We start from the raw sequence: 19,236 nt of genomic DNA on the forward strand, positions 1-19,236 counted from the left end.
TCCTCCTCCTCCTCCTCAGCAAGGGTCTTGTTAGTTTCTGCCATTTCCTCTTGATTTTCTCCCCATCCACCCCCACCCCTTTTTCTCACTTGAGCACATCTGAGTAACAATATTTTTGCCTTTGCACTTTAGAGTGGTGCCTCCTCCAATACCTCCTTTGTCTGTTGGGAAATCCTCTCTTTTTAAAGATAAATTTGCAAAGGAAAACAAGTTCCTGTATTGCCAGAAAATGATTTTCCCCTACTTTCTCTTCCTCCTTGATTCAGAAATCCCTCTCTCTTTTTCCCCAAAGGAAGGTACTATCTTCTTTTTATTCTATACTAAATTGAACCCATGCAGTAGCACATACCCATGTGGGTGTAAATGTTACCTCTCCGAACCCATCACGTTCTTTCCTTGGCAAAAAGCTTTGTTCTTTTCAGCTTGCACTGCAAAATCCCTTGCCCTCTTCCATCACTGAGAAGCCTGGAATTTTTAATTTTTCTGCTTTCTCTGTCTCTAGCTGAACTCTATGTACTTTGTTTTTTAGGTAAATCACTTCCTGAAATCTCCTATTTCCCCACTCTTCTTTGAACTTACTTTCTCCCTTGGACATTGAATTGAATTTACTGAATTCCATAATGGAATTGGAACATGATTATAAAAGTGTCTTGATTCCCCTACTAGGACCCTCCTTCCTTGAAACTAACTCTCCACTTGTCAATTCCAATTGCATCATGTCTAATGTATTGGCTGCTGTGTTGGGTTATAAGCCCATTATTATTTTATTATAATTAAGTTGGGCTAATAGAAGTTCTCACTGTTACTTGTTTGCTTATTAGAAACCACTACATGCAAAATAATGACTCTGAGTGATCTACAAGTTCCTCTCTGTAACTCAACTTTTTAAAAAAAAATAATTTTTAAAAAATTAATTTGAAATTAGTTATGTTAATATAATGATGATAAAAAATTAAATAATATTTGCAAGGAGAAAAGCCACTTTCAAAAGGATCCTTTCCTTATCCTCTAAGGTTGACCTATATAGTAAAGATTTTATTGAACAGTTTAAAAATGGCACATGTTTTTAATTGTTTTAATATTTAACAAAGTATTTCTAGTTGAGGTTTCTGGGTAGAATCAGGATCTCCATTCATTATAGGTTGGTAAGCAAATTTTGATCAGCGCTGTTATAAAAACGCTACTATGCAAAACTACAACTGTGTGAAAAGGCAATGAATACATTACCTTGAAACCAAATATTGCCAAGTTCCAATCTAAGAGACTCCTTTGGCTTGTAAAATCTAGTTGTTCCACCATGACACTTCAAGATCACCATATCCTGATTTGATTGATAGATTGATTGACATATATTTAATGAATGCTCAAGTCCAAACAACTCCGAGCAATTTACATTATACAAAGCCAAAATAGTAAAGAAAGACAAATATATCACATCCAGGAAAACTCTTTGGGATGGAAATATGGAGAGAGAGGTTGGACCGAGAAGCCATGCCTCTAAGATACTGTACTATGGCATTGCTTAATTGAGGGAATCTCAAGTGCATCATTTCCTGGATCTTACTGGATGGGCAGAAACTATCAGACATAGGTGGTCCTCAATTAGGTCCAGTGCCATGATGTAGTTGTCTCCTTTGCTATAATGAGAAGAGGCTTCCATACAAACCCAGAAGAATCTGAAGAAAAGTGGGTACAACAGAACAGCAAGGAAACATATGCAATTCACAAAGCTCCAGGCATATGTGCATGTTTAAACACAGGTTTTTCTGGTTTTTAGACATGTTAAAAGAAAAATACTGGATTGGTATGGGAGAAATATTAAAGTTCCAAAATAAGATGAAAGTCCACACCTCATAAAAGCGATATGTAAACATCCAATCTATTTTCCAATAGAATTTTCCAATCTGTGTTACAAAGAATAAGCAGGTTGTTTTTTTGATAAAAGTATTTCCATTATGGTTCATTTTAACAAAATTGTATTCCCTTATAAACTTTGTTAGTGAATGAGATGAATTAATTTGATAGAGACTAATGGGAACATTGAGTTTCCATTTCTATTATTTGACTGCATATCATAACTGTATTATGTATGTTTATTAATATATGATCCCTAATTTTTTTGTATATATTAACAGCTCCAATTTTGGGTCAATATATGCACATTCTGGAAGAGGTACCTAGGATTGTACCATTCTGTGAATTTTGTTCATGTCAACCTGGTTGTCCATCAGGTTTAATAAAGACTTTAATTACCTGACACTTTGTTATTTCACCTGAAGATGGACACAGAATTTTTACACTAAGCCCATGAATATTAGAGCACCCCAAAAGTACAATACAAATTGCTTAAATAAATAAAATTCACATAGCCTTATTCATCATATATAGTGTTTCCTCAGATTAAAAGTTATTCATTGAAAACAGAAAATCCATAATTAAAATGCTTCTGCTGATCACACGATACATTATCATCATATAAATCATTACAGTACTGTGTGAACCCATTCAGAAGAAATTTCGAAACCATTGCAATAGAAGGCTAGATGTCACTTTTTTTTTTGTATTATTCACGGCCATATAAATAGCTGAAAATACACTGCATATCCAATCAATATAATTAATAAAAGGAAATGCTGATTTGCTATTCTGACAAGTACAATAAAACTAGTGATATGGTGAAATCACATTACTCCACATAAAACATATACAAAGGTCAAAAATGGGAGAAAAGCTAGTTCTCTTCTTCTGCCCCAAATGATTACTTTGCTATATACAAAGTTCTATTGAAACAGAATTTATCATCAGTGAACATCGGTGAAGGACATCTTGGTGGCTATATTTCAATTGAAACTGTGGGATTTTGTAAATAATATCAAGTAGTCCTTTTACTGTCCACTTCACACTGCTGTAGTTATTTGAGTTAATCCAAGATCATTGGATTCTTCTCTTCCAGGAGGACAATATGATGACATTTCCACAGCTAGTCATGCTGGCTTGTTTGCACCATCAGTGTTTCCAGCATGAGCAGGATTATGAATTGTGTTTCTAACTCTGCTGATATTTTGTCTGTCCACCTTCATTTTAAAAGGAAAGCAGAAATCTTTGAAACAACGCTTGAAGTTTTCATCCAAAAAAGCATATAGAATGGGATTTAGACTGCTATTGGTGTAGCCCAATGCAATGCAGAAATAGTAGCTGGAAATGGCTGCAGTGCTGTGTGAGACATCTCCAAGAGCCTCAACTAATACAAAAATGTGGATGGGGGTCCAACAGACAATGAAAACAGCAACTACAACAAGAACCAATCTGGTGATACGGCGGAGGTTTCGATCTTTTTCTCGTGATCCAGACAGGAGCCGCACACTTTTCAAGCGCAGGATCATTAGAGTGTAACAAACTATAATAATTAGGACTGGGATAATAAAGGCAAAGACAAAGACACAGATTTTCATAAAGATGTCCCACCAGATATAGTCATCATCTGGAAACTGAAGAGAACACTCAGTGCTGCCTGTATCTGTATATAAAGGGACCCATAAGAAGAAAACAAATGAATATGTTAAATTAACAATTTCAGGAAAAGCAAATAGGATAGAATGTACAATGATTCAAAGTTATATCACTTTCAGAGGCTAAAATCAAGCTCTGTAGGCAAGATTCATAAATCTTGCTTTTCTCTTTCATTGCATTTGTATTGACAAATCAGAGGTGAAATATTAACAGGCATATTTTAATATACCCTGGATATGGGTTCCACTGATTAAACTGCGGTTTACGTGGAAATCCTTTATTATGGCCTACAAATGGAAATTAATTCTAATAAAATCTGCAAGGTGTTTATGAGTTTCTCCCAGTTAAATGCAAAGGATATAATTGCAGGTAGTCTTTGACCTACAGCCACAACTGGCACCAGAATTTCCATTGCCAGGCAAGGCAGTTGTTAAGTGGCTTCTGCCCAATTTTATGAACATTTTTGCCATGGTTGTTACGCAAATCACTGTGATTGCTAAGTGAATCTGGCTTACCCCATTGGCTTTGCTTGTCAGAAGCCTTTTACTGGCTGCCAAGTACCGAACTTTTGATCACATGACCATGGGGGTGTTGCAACATTTGCAAATGCAAGGAATGGTCACAAGTCACTTTTTTCAGTGCTGTTGTAACTTCAGATTGTTGCTAAACAAATCCTCTGTAAATCGAGGATTACTTGTATGCATAGGGGCTCTTTCACTCAAATGAAAAACGTAAGGAACCAGGGTGTAAATATAAATTAGGATATTGTACAGCCTACTGTATTATTGAAACCAGGCTTAGAGAATTGTTGCTAATTACATCTGTCCTTTCTAATTACAAACCTACAATCTCGACAACAGACTTACTACTTGATAAAAAAAAAAACAGTCTTGATACTTCTGCAGATGTTCAGGGATGAACTTTGCAATTGTATTTCAAAAATGTATTCTTGTCCTTAATTTCAGGCAATGTTACTGCCAATAATGAACTGAAGTGGTTAGAAGGGTAAGCCATTCCTTTTAAAGAGAGTTATGTAAGAGGCAAGTTCAGCTGAGAAACTGAGAAGTGTCTGCAGGAGAACAAAATATTCTATTTGCTATTATAATGCATCAGCTCGCTCAACTGAATAAAAAGAAAAATGGGTTTTACTCATTTGTTTTAAAATAAGTCCCTTTTACCAAGAAAATCATAGGTTTGGTGCACAGAACTAGTAACTAGGTCCATCTAGAGTCTAGACAGTTGTGCAGTTTGAAGCATGTTGGTCTCAAAATCATGGGTATGATTATAATATTTAAAAAAACATCCTAGAAAAGAAAAAAAGTATTGGACACATAGGACATCAGCAGATCAACTGTGGTTTAGTTTAACTTAATTTAATTTTTTAGTTTAATTTAGGTTTTCAATTGGCGTCAAGTGCAAAGAACCAGAACAACTCCATGAAAAAAGCCAAAGCAGTGTCTTTATTGTTGATCACCTGTTTTACAAGAATCTTGTCAGACTAAATGTATTCTCTTGGGAATCAGTAGATAACAGCTTCACTGATCTGGCATATGTTATTTGATCCCATGGAGCAACTCCATGCTGAAATGCCTCTTTACTCCCCTCTCTCCTTTAGCCAGTGATTTAACTAAATTGGCTATGCCAGTGCTTGGAATGCAGTTTCTAAAGTAGTATAGTTTGATCCAGTGGATATAAACTGCCTTCTGTACATAATTTCACCACTTTTAGATATCTGGGGAAGTGCTTTGGAAACTCTTATAGAACAATCTGCAAGTATTGTTTGCCACAGAAAATATTTTTCACATGTACACAGTTCCCAAATCCCTCCCATATATTCAGATCAAAAATTATTTTTATATACCTATACCTAATGTAGGTATTATGATGTGCCTTACTGTAAGAACAGCCAGTTTGTGGCTCATAAGTGAAAATACAAATTGATTACATTATTATTTTATCATTATTAAAACATTTAGGAAACTTGTACAAAATAACATATATAATATAACATTAATTTAAAAGTGATTATATTGAAGTTTAACTTAATATCTATTGATATTATTCTACTATTGGGTAGCATACATATCCACTTTGAGATTGATGAAACATGAACTATAGAAATTAATATAATGTGATCCAATGTGCTTTTATCTTCTTTGATGTATGCTATAAGTCACATATTCTTCATTTCAGGAACTATGGAAAATATATTTACAGATATTGTTGCATGGAAAGGATTATAGGGGTGTGAAAAACATCTGAAATTCAAAATATTTTGTTCTTGAAGTAGCCCTATTTATTTAGAGGTCCCATTCTGAATTTAAAACCAATTTGTTTCAAATATGATACATCCCCCCCCCCAAAAAAGTCAAAATTGCTTTAAAACAATCTTTTTTGCTGGATATGGATCACTGTGAATTTAAACCTTTTTGCCTCCTTAATTAAATATTATATCATATACTAATTTTGAGAATGGCAAATGCTAGATAAATAGTTTTTATTTGTGCAAAGCTTTGATCTGGAGACTAATTTTAATTAATTTAATTTTTAAACTTCAAAAATCTGGATGATCATTACTCAGATCACTCTGAGTGGATGGCGAGGGGGGGGGGGATTCTGGAAAAAAATATTCTGAAATTATTTCCCTGCCATCTCATGTTTGTCCACATTTTTGTAGTCCAGATCTGGTAGCACTAGATTAAGACATCGATTGTTTATCTACAGTTCATTGAGTAAATTACAACATTGCTAAGACAAAACAGAAGAAATCATGTTACAAAATAACAGAGTTGGAAGGGACCTTGGAGGCCTTCTAGTCCAACCCCCCCCACCCCACTCAGGCAGGCAACCCTACACCATTTCGGACAGATGGCTGTCCAGTCTCTTCTTAAAAACTTCCAGTGTCAGAGCATTCACTGCTTCTGGAGGCAGGTTGTTCCACTGATTAATTGTTCTAACAGTCAGGAAGTTTCTCCTTAGTTCTACATTGTTTCTCTCCTTGATTAGTTTCTATCCTTTGCTTCTTGTCCTGCCTTCAGGTGCTTTGGAGAATAGCTTGACTCCATCTTCTTTGTGGCAGCCCCTGAGATATTGGAACACTGCTATCATGGCCCTCCTCGTCCTTCTTTTCAATAAACGAGATATGCCCAATTCCAGCAACCATTCTTTATATGTTTTAGCCTCTAGTCCCCTGATCATCTTTGTTGCTCTTCTCTACACTCTTTCTAGAGTCTCAACATCTTTTTTACTTTTTTTGTGCTACTCATTCATAATCCAGCCTATAATTTTTAAACAGTATTACTAACCAGAATTGTACTGCATAGTGTCAAAATCTGAACCCGTGTTCTTTTCATATGTTTGTAATTAGATATTTAAATCATTTGGTTTGGAGATGCCCAGCGTTGGTTGAAAGATGGGTGGCTCTATAAATATTTTAAATAAATAAATAAAATACATTCTCTGCAGCTATGACCTCTAGGGCAGGGATCCCCAACCCCTGGGCTGCAGCACAATACTGGGCTGTGGCTTGTTTGGAACCGAGCTAAGCGAGTTCCCTCCCTCCTCTATCAGGCCACCAAGCCATAAAGGTTGGGGATCGCTGCCCTAGCTTTCCTTTTTTAATGTTAGTGGGAGGTAGAGATAACATTGGTAAAGGGATGCAACATCTTTTAACAGACAAAAGAGAAATTTCAGCCATGGGAAGGTAGTAAGCATGGAAGGAGACTTAAAATAATCCTGCCTTGATTCTGCATCGGGTAAGAGAGGAAGAGAAGAAAATTGTGGCAGGCTTTCAATATTTTGTTATTATAGACCACAACAATAAAGAGTCTTCAAGTGGAATTGATTTCCTGATTTACAGGGCTGAGCTCAAAGCAGGGATTCTCAGAAATAGTATTACTTCTGCTAATTCTGAGTAAATTAAAAAAGCACACAGAATTGACTTAGGAATCAATAATAAAATATATCCCAATGTTTTCCAGGCTACATATAAAATTGGTGTTTGTACTCACCTTCCCTGACCTTGGTACCTCCAAGAACTATGGCTGAAATGCCTACGGAAGAAGACAAAACCCAGATGCATATATTGATGATCTTGGCCTTCAGAGGAGTACGAAAGTCCAGGGCCTTCACTGGGTGACACACAGCAATGTAGCGATCTACACTCATCATGGTCAAGGTGAATATGCTTGTAAACATGTTATAGTAGTCAATTGAAATGACTATTTTACACAGCACATCCCCAAAGGGCCAAGTGTTCATTAAATACTCAGTACTTTGAAAAGGCATAGTTGTGGTGACAAGAGCATCTGCCAGAGCCAAATTAAAAATATAAATGTTCGTTGCGGTCTTCATCTTTGTGTACCTAAAACAAAAGAAGTATTTTTAAATATTTATCCATAAATCTAATACAGAGACTATTCCAAATATCACTATTTTGCATAGAATACACACACACTCCAAACTGCTTACTTCAAGGTTATACTTTTAGATTATTTCTTTGAGGTTCTGATTGGGGAATATTTTGGCAGGAATAAAAATACATGGGGGGTCTCTGGGACCAAAGCACATGCCTGCATTTATATACTGTCTGCTCTTCCATATGGTGGTGCAATTGCTTTTGCTCACCATGATGATGTAATAGAGTCAGTGCTGAAATCTAACATAAGACTAAGTTACCTCCAGATTTAGTTTTATTGGGGTAGATATAAACTGACACAAATCACTGTTTTGATGAATAAATTCTATAGGACACGGGTATCAAACTGGCAGCCCGTAGGCCAGATGTGTCACATGCAGGCCACGCCCACCCCGACTCCACAAAGGCAAAAAAGTCACGATACATCATGATACATCATATGTCGCAATTGACTTTGACACCTGTGCTATAGGATAAGATTCTGCTCCAGCACATACTGTTTATTACACTGATCTTTAATAAATGATTGTTAAAAATATTTGTTTTAAATAAGGAAAATAATTTTTGCTTCCTTTTCTTTCTGTTTTTCTGTTTTTCAAACAAAGGATGCTATAAATATATTGTTTGAATCTATTTCATATTTGTATACATTCCTCTGTCGTGCAAAATATCTTGATTGAACTGAACTCCATGAAGTTTAATACTTTTGAGAAACATGGATTGTTAAAAGGAGAATCATTTAACTTTGGATTCTGATTTTTTTGGGTCATGAAGTTTGAGAGAATTACTAGAGGGAAAACAAGGCAACAAGGTGGTTACATCAATCTTCAGAATCAACAAATGAATATTTTACTCCATGATGATTTAATTGATTTAATGTTGTAATGATACGTTAACAATTAAGTTTTACTTGCCACAAGCAGAATTGTATTAATACGCGATTTTAATTAAATTATGCAAATTAGGCTATCATAAAGCAACAAAATGTATTTGTAGCCAATGAAAATATAATGTTCTCTATTGAGAACAAGTAAAATATAGCATTTGTTTTCTTTAAACAAAACAAAATGCAGTTATCATATTCTCATCAATATTTAACTACATAGGTATTAATTATGGCAGTTCTGTCAACTGCTAAGTGGACCTAATAACAGAGTAATGTCGCTCATATCTGATTATATTATTTCCATAACATTTAGAAATCCAAAGGTGGTAAGCTATCCAGGGAGGGAGGGAGAGAGAGGGGGAGAGAGAGAGAGAGAGAGAGAGAGAGAGCGAGCGAGAGAGAGAGATTGATCATGGGAGACTGTTTTCTAATATTTAGAATATTCAATCAGTAGCATAGTACTATGAATGTACATAGTACTTCTTACAATAATTCCTTTGAATCATTGAATAACCTCTATAAAGTACTGTGCTATTTCAATCTAATGGTTTACCTGCTCATATTATCTTGCTCTTCTTTTTAAAATAATATTTCTATTTTCATTAGTTAAAAAAACAGAAATAACAGGGCTGAATAACTGCTTCAAATGGATGGTTTGGCATATGCAGTTGACGGAATGATACTACATTAAACAGGCCAAACAGAGCTGTCTGTCTTTAAGAAATAGACTTCAAACCCTACTTTTCATGCCTGCTATAGAAATTTGCTTCCATTATACTAAAATTAAAACAGCACTGTATCTGAATCTCATGGTCTTCAAGAAAGACCAGAGAATCCAGGTATCACCTAATTCTGATTTTGAAGGATTTAGAGATATGTCAATGTTTTATGGACAATCATGCAGTGCTTGCCACACTTTTCCTAAATCTAGGGCAAAACAGATTTCAATGACACTGGCTTTGAACACTGGCTCACATGTGTTCAGTTCATCTGTCTAATTAAAAGTTACTGCATAATTACAGAAGTACCCAAACTGACTTGGGCTTGTAGATCTTGGGTAGACAAATTTCAAAATTTTGTATCTCATTTTCTCAATGATGTTTCCAATATTATTATGTTCTCTCTCTCTCTCTCTCTCTCTCTCTCTCTCTCTCTCTCTCTCTCTCTCTCTCTCTCTTTCTCCAAAAAAATACATTGTTCAATCATGTTCTATCTTAGATAAAGGACAAAAACCATAAAAATGCAACTATAAATTCAAGATCTAACTCCAAAATGGATATCTAAACCCAAAAGGGATTACTCATGTCCAAAGGCACACAAAGAAGAGTTATCACTCCATCACTCCAGAAGACAAATGCCAAATCAGTCTAAGTTTCAGAGGGAGGAGACAAGACACTGAAAGTTGGGGGTCAAAGTATAAAGAATCAGAACACTGGGAAGGTCAGCCAGGGATCAAAGCACAAAGATAACTAAATACAATTAATTTCTGTAGCTTCTCAACAGAGCACTTTATCCTTAGGCTAGAACTAAAGTATTTCAGCTGATAAGGATGTATACCCTTTTATGATTTAATAAAAAAAAACAAACAAAGAGAGAACATCACATACAAACAAGTGTATAGTAGAATGTTATGAATTCTGTTTATGCTGCAACATTACTTAATAAACATTTATACATGCATTCAAGATACGATAAGAAAGTGCCCCTCTTACTTTTAGTGCATTCTCATTTGCATTAAGGTATCTAAGGCAAAGTGGGGGTTCTTATCTGCTGCATTTTCTAATATAATATTGAGCTATAAACTGAATGTATGATTATGAAGATAAAATTATTTCCCACCTTCTCTCAAATGTCATCAGAAACCTCATCAGTCTTACCTTTTCTCACAGCTGGGTTTGGCCATAAAACTAAAAGCTTTGTTAGGTAGAACTTAGAAAATTATGCACATTATTGGAAGCGTATGAGATAAATGGGGGGGGGGGAATGCCCTACTTCAAGCCTGATGATACCCAGCTCTTCTTCCAGTTAAAAAGCAGCCTGGTTCAGCTGGGACTGAGAAACTAAGGAAACTCAAAACTACTGAATGAGTCACATTGCCATTGGTAGCCATTATTAAATTGTCCAAAGCATTGAGGCAGCAGGTCCATAATGCTGCAGTGCCTTTTCCATTGCAAATTGAAATTTGAGTCATTTTCTTTAAATTTAAATAAGCTGTAAATGTCATTTCCAATGAAGTCCCTGCTATGAAAAGAGTGTTAAAATAGCAATGGGCTCCCTTCCCAGGAGTTTGATTACCATAATCAGAAATGCATTAGAAAAACGCCCAGAACCATGTATCACCTACCTTCAGCTTTGCTTCCTGTAGAAGATGGATGGGAACATTAAGATCTTCTTGGACATGAACTTCAACAAGCATAACTAATGGTGAAAAGGGCTAAAATTGTAATTCAACAATTTTGGGGGGGCACAGATTTACCACTCCTTGTATAGATATTAATCTAATAGCAATCCAACTGAAAATGTATTTTATTTTTTTTTCTCAACATCATTGCTGTCTTTCTTATGTTTGTCCTACCATATTTGCTGGGAATTTTTTTTTATTTCATTCCTTCTTAACAGCTGTATAGGGATGAGCCTCACAGTTGCCAAGCATGCACATCATAGCCCATTTATTTAGATTTGATTTGAAAATTAGTCGTGAAGGTCTTTCACAATATTTTCTACAGCACCAGCACCAACAAATCCCATTTTACAATATTTCTTACTTTTAGCCATTTTCCTTGGATTCCTTGATAATTCTAGATTCAGTAAACTTTTACAAACAATTGACCAGCAAGCCAGGTTCAGTTCTACAGGACTGAATATGAGGATATATGTAATGTAATTACATTCATTTCACAGTAGTCTATCTGCAGGCTCCATCCTCATAATTTTGAAATATTAGCTCTTTCAACAGTAATTGCATTCTGTGTATCAAGTGACTCTCGGAGGAGGAGTTATTGGATTTTTTATCTCCAAGGGGTAAAACATTGTGAATTTTTTTTGAGGAATTTCTCTTTCCTACAAAGAAATGTGGAAAAATTTCAAATGCCCAATTGTGTTCTGCTCCATTAACATCCATATAATATATTTAAAGATGGAGAAAAAGGAAAAAGAAAGGAAAAGAAAACAAAGGAAAAAGCAGGGAGAAGGAGGAGACCAGCCATATCCAAAGAAGCAGAGTTATAAACATTAAGCCATAAACCAAACTGATAGATGTTTGTGGTAATACTCTAATTACCCAGCTGTCTGAAGCACTGTGCAGACTGGCTGTTGATGTGCTAGCTAGCTTGACTCTCTTCACTGTCTCCTGAACTTTTCAGTGATGAGAAGTTTTGCGGTGTGGAAAGCAGATGGCTGGATAAATAACAGTATGGAAAAAATGTAAGCCCAATGCTAGGTATCTCTAGTGACACTAGAAAGAACTCACAACACTAGAAAGAACTCACAGTGACACTAGAAAGAATTCACAGTTCTGAGCATTGTTCCCATTTCTCAAGTCTACCTGCTCTTCTATTTCATTGCAGTGTGCATATGCCTATTCCAATTCCATCTTTGTTAGAAAGATTAGTTAAGTTCATGAAGGGCATTGCTACAGACAAGAGTAAGAGAAGCCAGCATTCCTTCAGCAGCTACTAGACGCTGCTGCTGCCCTTTGTGAGAAAGAGAGCCAGGCACACAGCTTCAGAAACTAGGAACAACATCACTGGAAATCACCAGATGGCTTGGTTTGACTTCTGTGAAATTTTGTTTTTTCTTGTTATCTGCAGACCTCAAAATGAGGGAGGGAAGGATGCCAAACTTCACTTAACTGAATGATTTTCAACTTGACCAATCATAAATTTCTAGCCTTTATTTAAACATAATTGCCCCTTTTTTCCATTGCAGCTATTTAATTTCTCAGAGCAGATAGCAAAAATATGTGTTTAACCACATAGCACATTATCCCCATATTACAGTGGATACTGTATCTCACATTTGAAGGCATATGAGTATTCCCTAGCTTGCCATTGAAGCCAGGCAGCATTGCAGTTAATTAGAATGGAACAATGGTAACTTCTTAAAAGCATTTGTAATTGATGGAAAAAAGAGAGGAGCAAATGCTGCTTCAAATGCTATTAATTCAGCATGGCTTTAGAGGCATAGCCTCATGGAATCAAAAGCAAATTTTGGGAAAATCTGAAATGGAGATTTGTAGTAGAATGTTATGCCCTATTGAAGTTCTAATGATAAAAGGCAAAACTCTATAAAGGCTGTGTTTGTTGAAAATAGCTTTTCCTGTATCTGGGGTCCTGAAGTTCAAGTCCTATATTCCTGAGTCAATGTAGTCAAATATGAGGCAAGGGATTTTGGGATCTGCAGAATTTGGAAATGCTGATTTAAGACATAAAGTGATTGCAAGTCACCATATAATGCATTTCAGGTCAACATAGATTAGATTCTCAGTAAAAGGTTGAGTGGTTTGTTGATTAATTTTTTTGTATAGTACACGTATCTGCTGTCCATTGTTATTTCAGAAAATATTTGCCAGTTTTGTAGATCAGACATGTCAAACACAAGGCCCGGGGGCCGGATGCGGCCCGTGAAGTGGTTTCATGTGGCCCGCAAAGCCATCCTGGAAACTGTGAGGGAACGGCCCCCCTGCCTTGGCTCTGGCCCAAGCCAGTTGGGAGCCAATGTACAATTTTGTGGTGGCTATCTATGCTGAAATGCATTCAGTCTTAGCTCCATAAGCCCCCTCCCCCACATGGCCTGAGAGGAACAGTGAGGCTCCTCCAGTGGACCATGCCTTGGCACTTGCCCTGGTCCCACCCCCTTCTGCCAGAGACCCTCAGATCTATCCCACTTCTGCCCAGGCCCCCACAGGCCCCCTTGACGTGAACGGTGTAGAGCTGGCCACGCCTACCCAGTAGGCCACACTCACTCCATCCATGCCCACCCAGTAGGCTGCACCCACCCTGGCCACACCCACCCGCCCCCCTGAGGGCAACCGCAGTGCTGATGCGCTCCTCAATGAAATTGAGTTTGACACCCCTGTTGTAGATGATAATTCTGAGGCTAAATGTTTCAATGCTAAAACTCAGATCCTGAAGCAGAATTCAAAACAAAACAAAATTATAAGCTTTCCTGAAGGAAGTGAGACACTGATTACAGGTGAATGTCAGTTCAAGAAATTAAAAAATTAAGTGCTCAATCAAGTAATCAACTGCAATTTCATGTCAGCACTTTCCTAACTCCAAATCAGGGTGAGAGCTTGAGTCCCATGTATGTATCTCGTATCTCCTCCTCCTTTGATTACAACTTTGTTACATCAGAAGAGACAGGAGAAATACCCTAGTTCTGACACTTCCCTAACAAATAGCAATAGAATTGTTATGTATTGCACATATTTGTAGGTATTTCTCAGGAATGATCTCTGTTGAAAAATAAACAATGTGAGCTCTCTGTTCAATATTATTCTGAAATATTTTTCACCATCTGCCTTATTTTTAATTTATCATCACTTTTTATTGGATTTCAAGTAGAAAATGAGCTGCACAACTTGAATATCACATGACAAATGAGATCAAAGGTTTTAATCAAAATAGTAAGTATGCTGTAAATTTATCACAAATAATAGGTTGTTTGCAAATGCAGGAAGAGAAAGTATTTAAAGCATTAAAAATATAAAAACAGCTAGACCATAAATTAGACTAGAAAACATCTCGGAAGAAGGAAATGATTAATCCTTTTTGCCAAGAAAGCAACATTGGTATATTTAAGTACCAGAGTTAGCTTCAACTTAAAGGTGACTTTACTTTAAGGCAGAAAATATAGTTTCTTATTTATTGATAATGCTTCTTCCATGTCATTTCACGTGGTTGCTAGCACATTTAGAAAAATGAGTTTTTAGATTATTGTTAGACTTAGGAAATGTCTTCAACACTAATGCTTAAATTAAATAAAAACTGCAGAAACTGATTTAAAGATTTGAAAGGGGGGGTTAATCTTGGGTTTTATTTAGTTACTGGCTGCAAGTTCTGCCGCCATCATTTTTCCATCAAGGACACTGGAAACAGAAGTATATCCACACTGAGTCTTGTATGAAGCAAAATTACATATAATGATTTCATGAAATCTAAAAACCAACTCAAACCTGAACATGGGTACAAAACCCTGATTAAAATCCAGTCCATTCCCAGTGACCAGATAATTCTGTTAAGCTAAACTCCACAGGACTCTCTCTAGTCTCCGTGGGCTAGCATAGAACAGTCAGACAACTGGATGCTTACTATGCTTCCCATGTTCCACTCTTGTACTTATTTTAATAACTTCTAGGCCAATGTTTCTCAGCCTAGGCAATTTTAAGGTAGTGGACTTCAACTCACAGTTTCCCAGCTCCCCAGTTTTGGGCATCAAAGTCCACCCATCTTAAAGTCACTATAGTTGAGAAACACTGTTTTAGGCTATTTTTACCTCTAAAGAGCCCCAGAACACTGTACAAAAGTTCAGTAAAACTATATGAAACAATACCACCTCAAAATTCAATGCATTTTGAAGCAAGTGATTAGAAAAGACAGTTCCTTTGCCATCCCCACTTCTCCCCACTTCTCCTGGGATAAATCGCAAATCCTTAAGCTAGGTCACTGATAAATCTTTAAGCATCAGAAATGTAAACTGAGATAGGGAAGATCTGGAGATAGATCTCCATTTAGTTGAATAACTTGATGCATATACATTTGTTCACATACATATATAGGGAAATGGGTGAGCTTAAGGGGTGTTTTCTTGCACAGATGTAGCATTTTAGGTGAATTTCACTATATCATATTTTGTTTTAAAAAGTATATTGAATTCTAATAAGATTATTTGAAAAGTAAGGAGATTATTAGAAAGATGATTGATTATCAGAATAATTAGTATGCATATTTTATTTTTCATAACATTAATAATAATAAAAACAACATTTTTATCCCTGGGGGGAGCTCTAGCCACATATTTCTGCAGTTGTTTTTCAACTGTCACATCGTCCAGGCTGATCACTTAAAAATTATCATCAATTTTCCATTTTAGTTTTCTCTGTCTATATTCCAAATGAAAGCAGGGCTGATACTAAATCCATTTAGGCAATTTCTCCATAGCTGTTTTACTACACTAATCCAAAACAGAGATAATGTCTTTTCTAGCATAGCTCAACTTCTGGTGACTAAACTATTTAAATAGATTCCTGTGGTTTCATATCAACAGTACAAAAATGGCTTGCCAGTACCATTTTATGGAATGTTTTTCAACTTCCCAGTCTCATGAAAATCCTGGTATTCTATGAAGGTGTTCTTTCCAGGTATTACTAATGGCCATTCCTACTTCACTTGGGTGTCCAGAAGAGCAATCCACTTGCTGCACCAGCTAAACAAAACAGAAGGTAACACTTCTGGGAAGAAATAATTTTCTCCCCCTTCAATCCTTACCTCAACCATCCCCATACACTAATTTGTAAATTATTCTCTAATGTGAGTCCACTAAGCAGCCCTTGAAGAATCGTAACATTTAAATATTAACAAAGTTAGCCACAATACAATTGTTGCCAGCAGACTCCAGGACTTAAGGCAAGGTTTTCTTCCATCGTACCTCAGAATGCTAGGGATCAAAAATGCAACCTTCTGAATGCAAAAGATACACTTTACCACCCCTCTACAGACTGTCCCCTTGCATGCAATAATTAAGCACGGGCCAGTTAGCTTTCTGATTTTCTTATGTTCTTTCCCTTCTTTGATCTCTTCTTCCTGCAATAATAACCCTTTTCATGAATTAGATTTACATAATTGCCTTTCATACTACTTACCTTATGATGACAAACATAACCAGAGAGTTGCCCACCAGGCCCACCACAAAGACCATAGAGTAGACTGCTGTAATGATGATCGGAATAGCTGGGGAGATATTGGTCTGATTCTGCTGCAAGTCCTCATATCCACCATTACTGCTGTTGCCATATTCTTTCCAGCCTGCAAGCCAGCTGTGGCTGGTCCTGCTTGGAAAAGGGCAAAAGCCTGGGGGGCAGGTGGGACCCAGCTCTTCACGAAATATGTACACTGGTGATTCCATGGGAAAATTCTCTTTCCAGCCCTATTGGAAAAGATAAGGCGGAAAGAGAGAGAAAGGAATAGATAAATACCTGGAAAGAAGAGAAGAGAAGAGAAGGGAAGGGAAGGGAAGGGAAGGGAAGGGAAGAGAAGAGAAGAGAAGAGAAGAGAAGAGAAGAGAAGAGAAGAGAAGAGAAGAGAAGAGAAGAGAAGAGAAGAGAAGAGAATTCCCCCCAACCCTCCCCCCCACTAAAATTACATTCCTGTAGCCCTGATATCTTTAGAGTGGCAGGAGGCATTCAAGTAATCATCATCATCATTGTCTTATGAATATCAGCATTTAATAAAATAATTGCTTAGTTGACAAATTAAAAGTATTTTATCTTTTTTTTAAATCTAATCCACTGGAAATTAATGGGACAAAAGAGGATTAATCCCAGCTCTGTTAGATACTGGGTATAAGAGCCAACAATAACACATAAAAAGGTTGGACTTTTAGGGACTTTTAAAATATGAGGTAGCTCCAAAAGCTTGATAAGTTCTTGAAGATGAAAAAGCTGAGTTGTTCTTATCAAAGAAGAAGGCATTCTGTCCTCCTGAAAAATTAAAAAGGTAGAGAAATAAAATAAGGCGCAGCATTACCTTAAGTGTAGGAAAACTACGAGGGTCTCCCGGCAGATATTCTCATAAATTGAAAAGCCTCCTTTCCTATTCCTCTGCACTCTTGGCATTGGAGTATTTTTGCACCATGAAATGTTTGCACTTCTGGGGATGCAGAAGAGATGGGATATCAAGCTGGATCGCAAGCTTTCACTCCAAAGCTGCAGTAGCTGTAACTGCAGCGGGCTGCACTTTCCCTTTCTACTAAACTGTCTCTAATACACTCCCTGTCTCCCCTCGCACTCTGCAAGCTCCGTATTCTAGCAGTCCTTGTACACATTCTCTTCCATGCTCACATGACTACTTCCTAAACACCAAAAGGCAGACAAAGTATTAAGCAAGGAGTGAGACAGCCAATCTTTTTGCAGCTCCTGCAAGATTCCCCCCCCCTCTCCCATCCTTCACATTGCTTTCTTGCTCTGTATTTTAATCATTTCCCAGTGCTTTAGAATTTCAAACCATTGAATCCCTCTCCCCATGACGGTTAATTAACTTAGGGTTAAGGCTATGAGAGGCAATGATAAACAGACATCTCAGATAAAGCATATCTGATTGCTCATGACACATATTTAAGCATTCAAGACTGCTCCCTAATTTGTTGGCATTTCACAACACATGCATTTGCACACACACAAACACACACACACACACACACACACACACACACACCTTTGTTCAGTCCATGTTAAGAAAGGAAGACAAAATCATCTTTCACCCCAAATATCTCAGAATGGATGGGACAGATTAATGTTCATCTTTGTTTGAAATGTACATTCAATACTATTTTCTCATTTCCCCTTTTTGTTATAAGTTTTAGTGTTAAAGTGAGCATACTTTGGTAACTATTTACTGTTTAAAGAAATAACATAGTGTTTAGAGAATTTCCAAAAGTGAAAATTCTAAGCCAGAAAAGGCTTAGTCAAGTTGATTCTGAGCCACAAAAGCCACAAAAAGGAGAAAATTCTCCAGTTTGCAAAAGTATAATCTGAAAGTCAGTCTATACTAATGTTTCTAAAGCCTCGCCATTTTAAAATGTATAAACTTTAACACCCCAGATATTGGCTGGGGAATTCTGGGAATCGAAGTCAAGGTATCTTAAAGTTGCTAAGCTTGAGAAACTCTGGTCTAAATTGATAAGAGCCAACATAATTTTAGCATAGAAGATTCAGTATCCCTTTAGCAGGGGTGTCAAAGTAGCAGTCTGTGGGCCGGATGCGTCAATCACAGGCCACGCCCACCCTGGCTCTGCAAAGGCAAAAAACATTGTGATACGTCATGATACATCACGTGATGCAATCGCATTTGACACCTGTGTCTTATGGGTTCAACCCTGATCCCAGAACCTCTGCCTTCAGCCCTTCTTTTTGCAGAAACAGAGGTGATATTGGGTCCATGTTTAAAATCTATATCAGAAAAACAAGTTTGTTTGGTATCCCAAAGATTCTTTTTTGTTCAGTCCTACTGTTGAGACAGAAATACATGAATGGGGTAGTAGAACCCACTAAAAACTATCTTGCCTGTGAGTTATTGGTACACTACCTCATTGAGAAAACTTCTCACCCAGTTTTGCCTTCCTAGTTCTGGACCATTTAAATAGTTGGGTTTTTTTTTTTTTTTGCAATTGATTCGGCCCACTGACTTGAAATTCAAAACAATGATAC

At 36.8% G+C, this 19,236-nt stretch overlaps 1 protein-coding gene across 1 annotated transcript; it reads right to left on the reverse strand.

Moving 5' to 3' along the window:
• Positions 1-1,116: 1,116 nt before the first annotated feature.
• OPRK1 (opioid receptor kappa 1) lies at positions 1,117-17,789 on the reverse strand. Its single transcript, XM_039351372.1, has 4 exons — positions 17,558-17,789; positions 16,675-16,958; positions 7,521-7,873; positions 1,117-3,517 (listed from the first exon to the last, which is right to left on the reverse strand). The coding sequence occupies exons 2-4, from the start codon at positions 16,935-16,937 to the stop codon at positions 2,985-2,987; spliced, it is 1,149 nt and encodes a 382-aa protein (XP_039207306.1). The 5' UTR covers positions 16,938-16,958; positions 17,558-17,789; the 3' UTR covers positions 1,117-2,984.
• Between the last annotated feature and the right edge of the window lie 1,447 nt (positions 17,790-19,236).

This window comes from Crotalus tigris, unplaced genomic scaffold, assembly GCF_016545835.1.
Source record: "Crotalus tigris isolate CLP2741 ecotype Arizona unplaced genomic scaffold, ASM1654583v1 scf7180000018371.15429387391:27106975, whole genome shotgun sequence".
NCBI classification, from domain to species: Eukaryota; Metazoa; Chordata; class Lepidosauria; order Squamata; family Viperidae; genus Crotalus; species Crotalus tigris.

Coding starts and splice junctions, on each gene's coding strand:
- OPRK1 (XM_039351372.1), bottom strand. CDS start 16,937: ATGGAATCACCAGTGTACATATTTCGTGAAGAGCTGGGTCCCACCTGC. Junction 7,874..16,674: donor GTTATGTTTGTCATCATAAG/GTAAGTAGTATG, acceptor CTTTTGTTTTAG/GTACACAAAGATGAAGACCG. Junction 3,518..7,520: donor AGGTACCAAGGTCAGGGAAG/GTGAGTACAAAC, acceptor CTTTATATACAG/ATACAGGCAGCACTGAGTGT.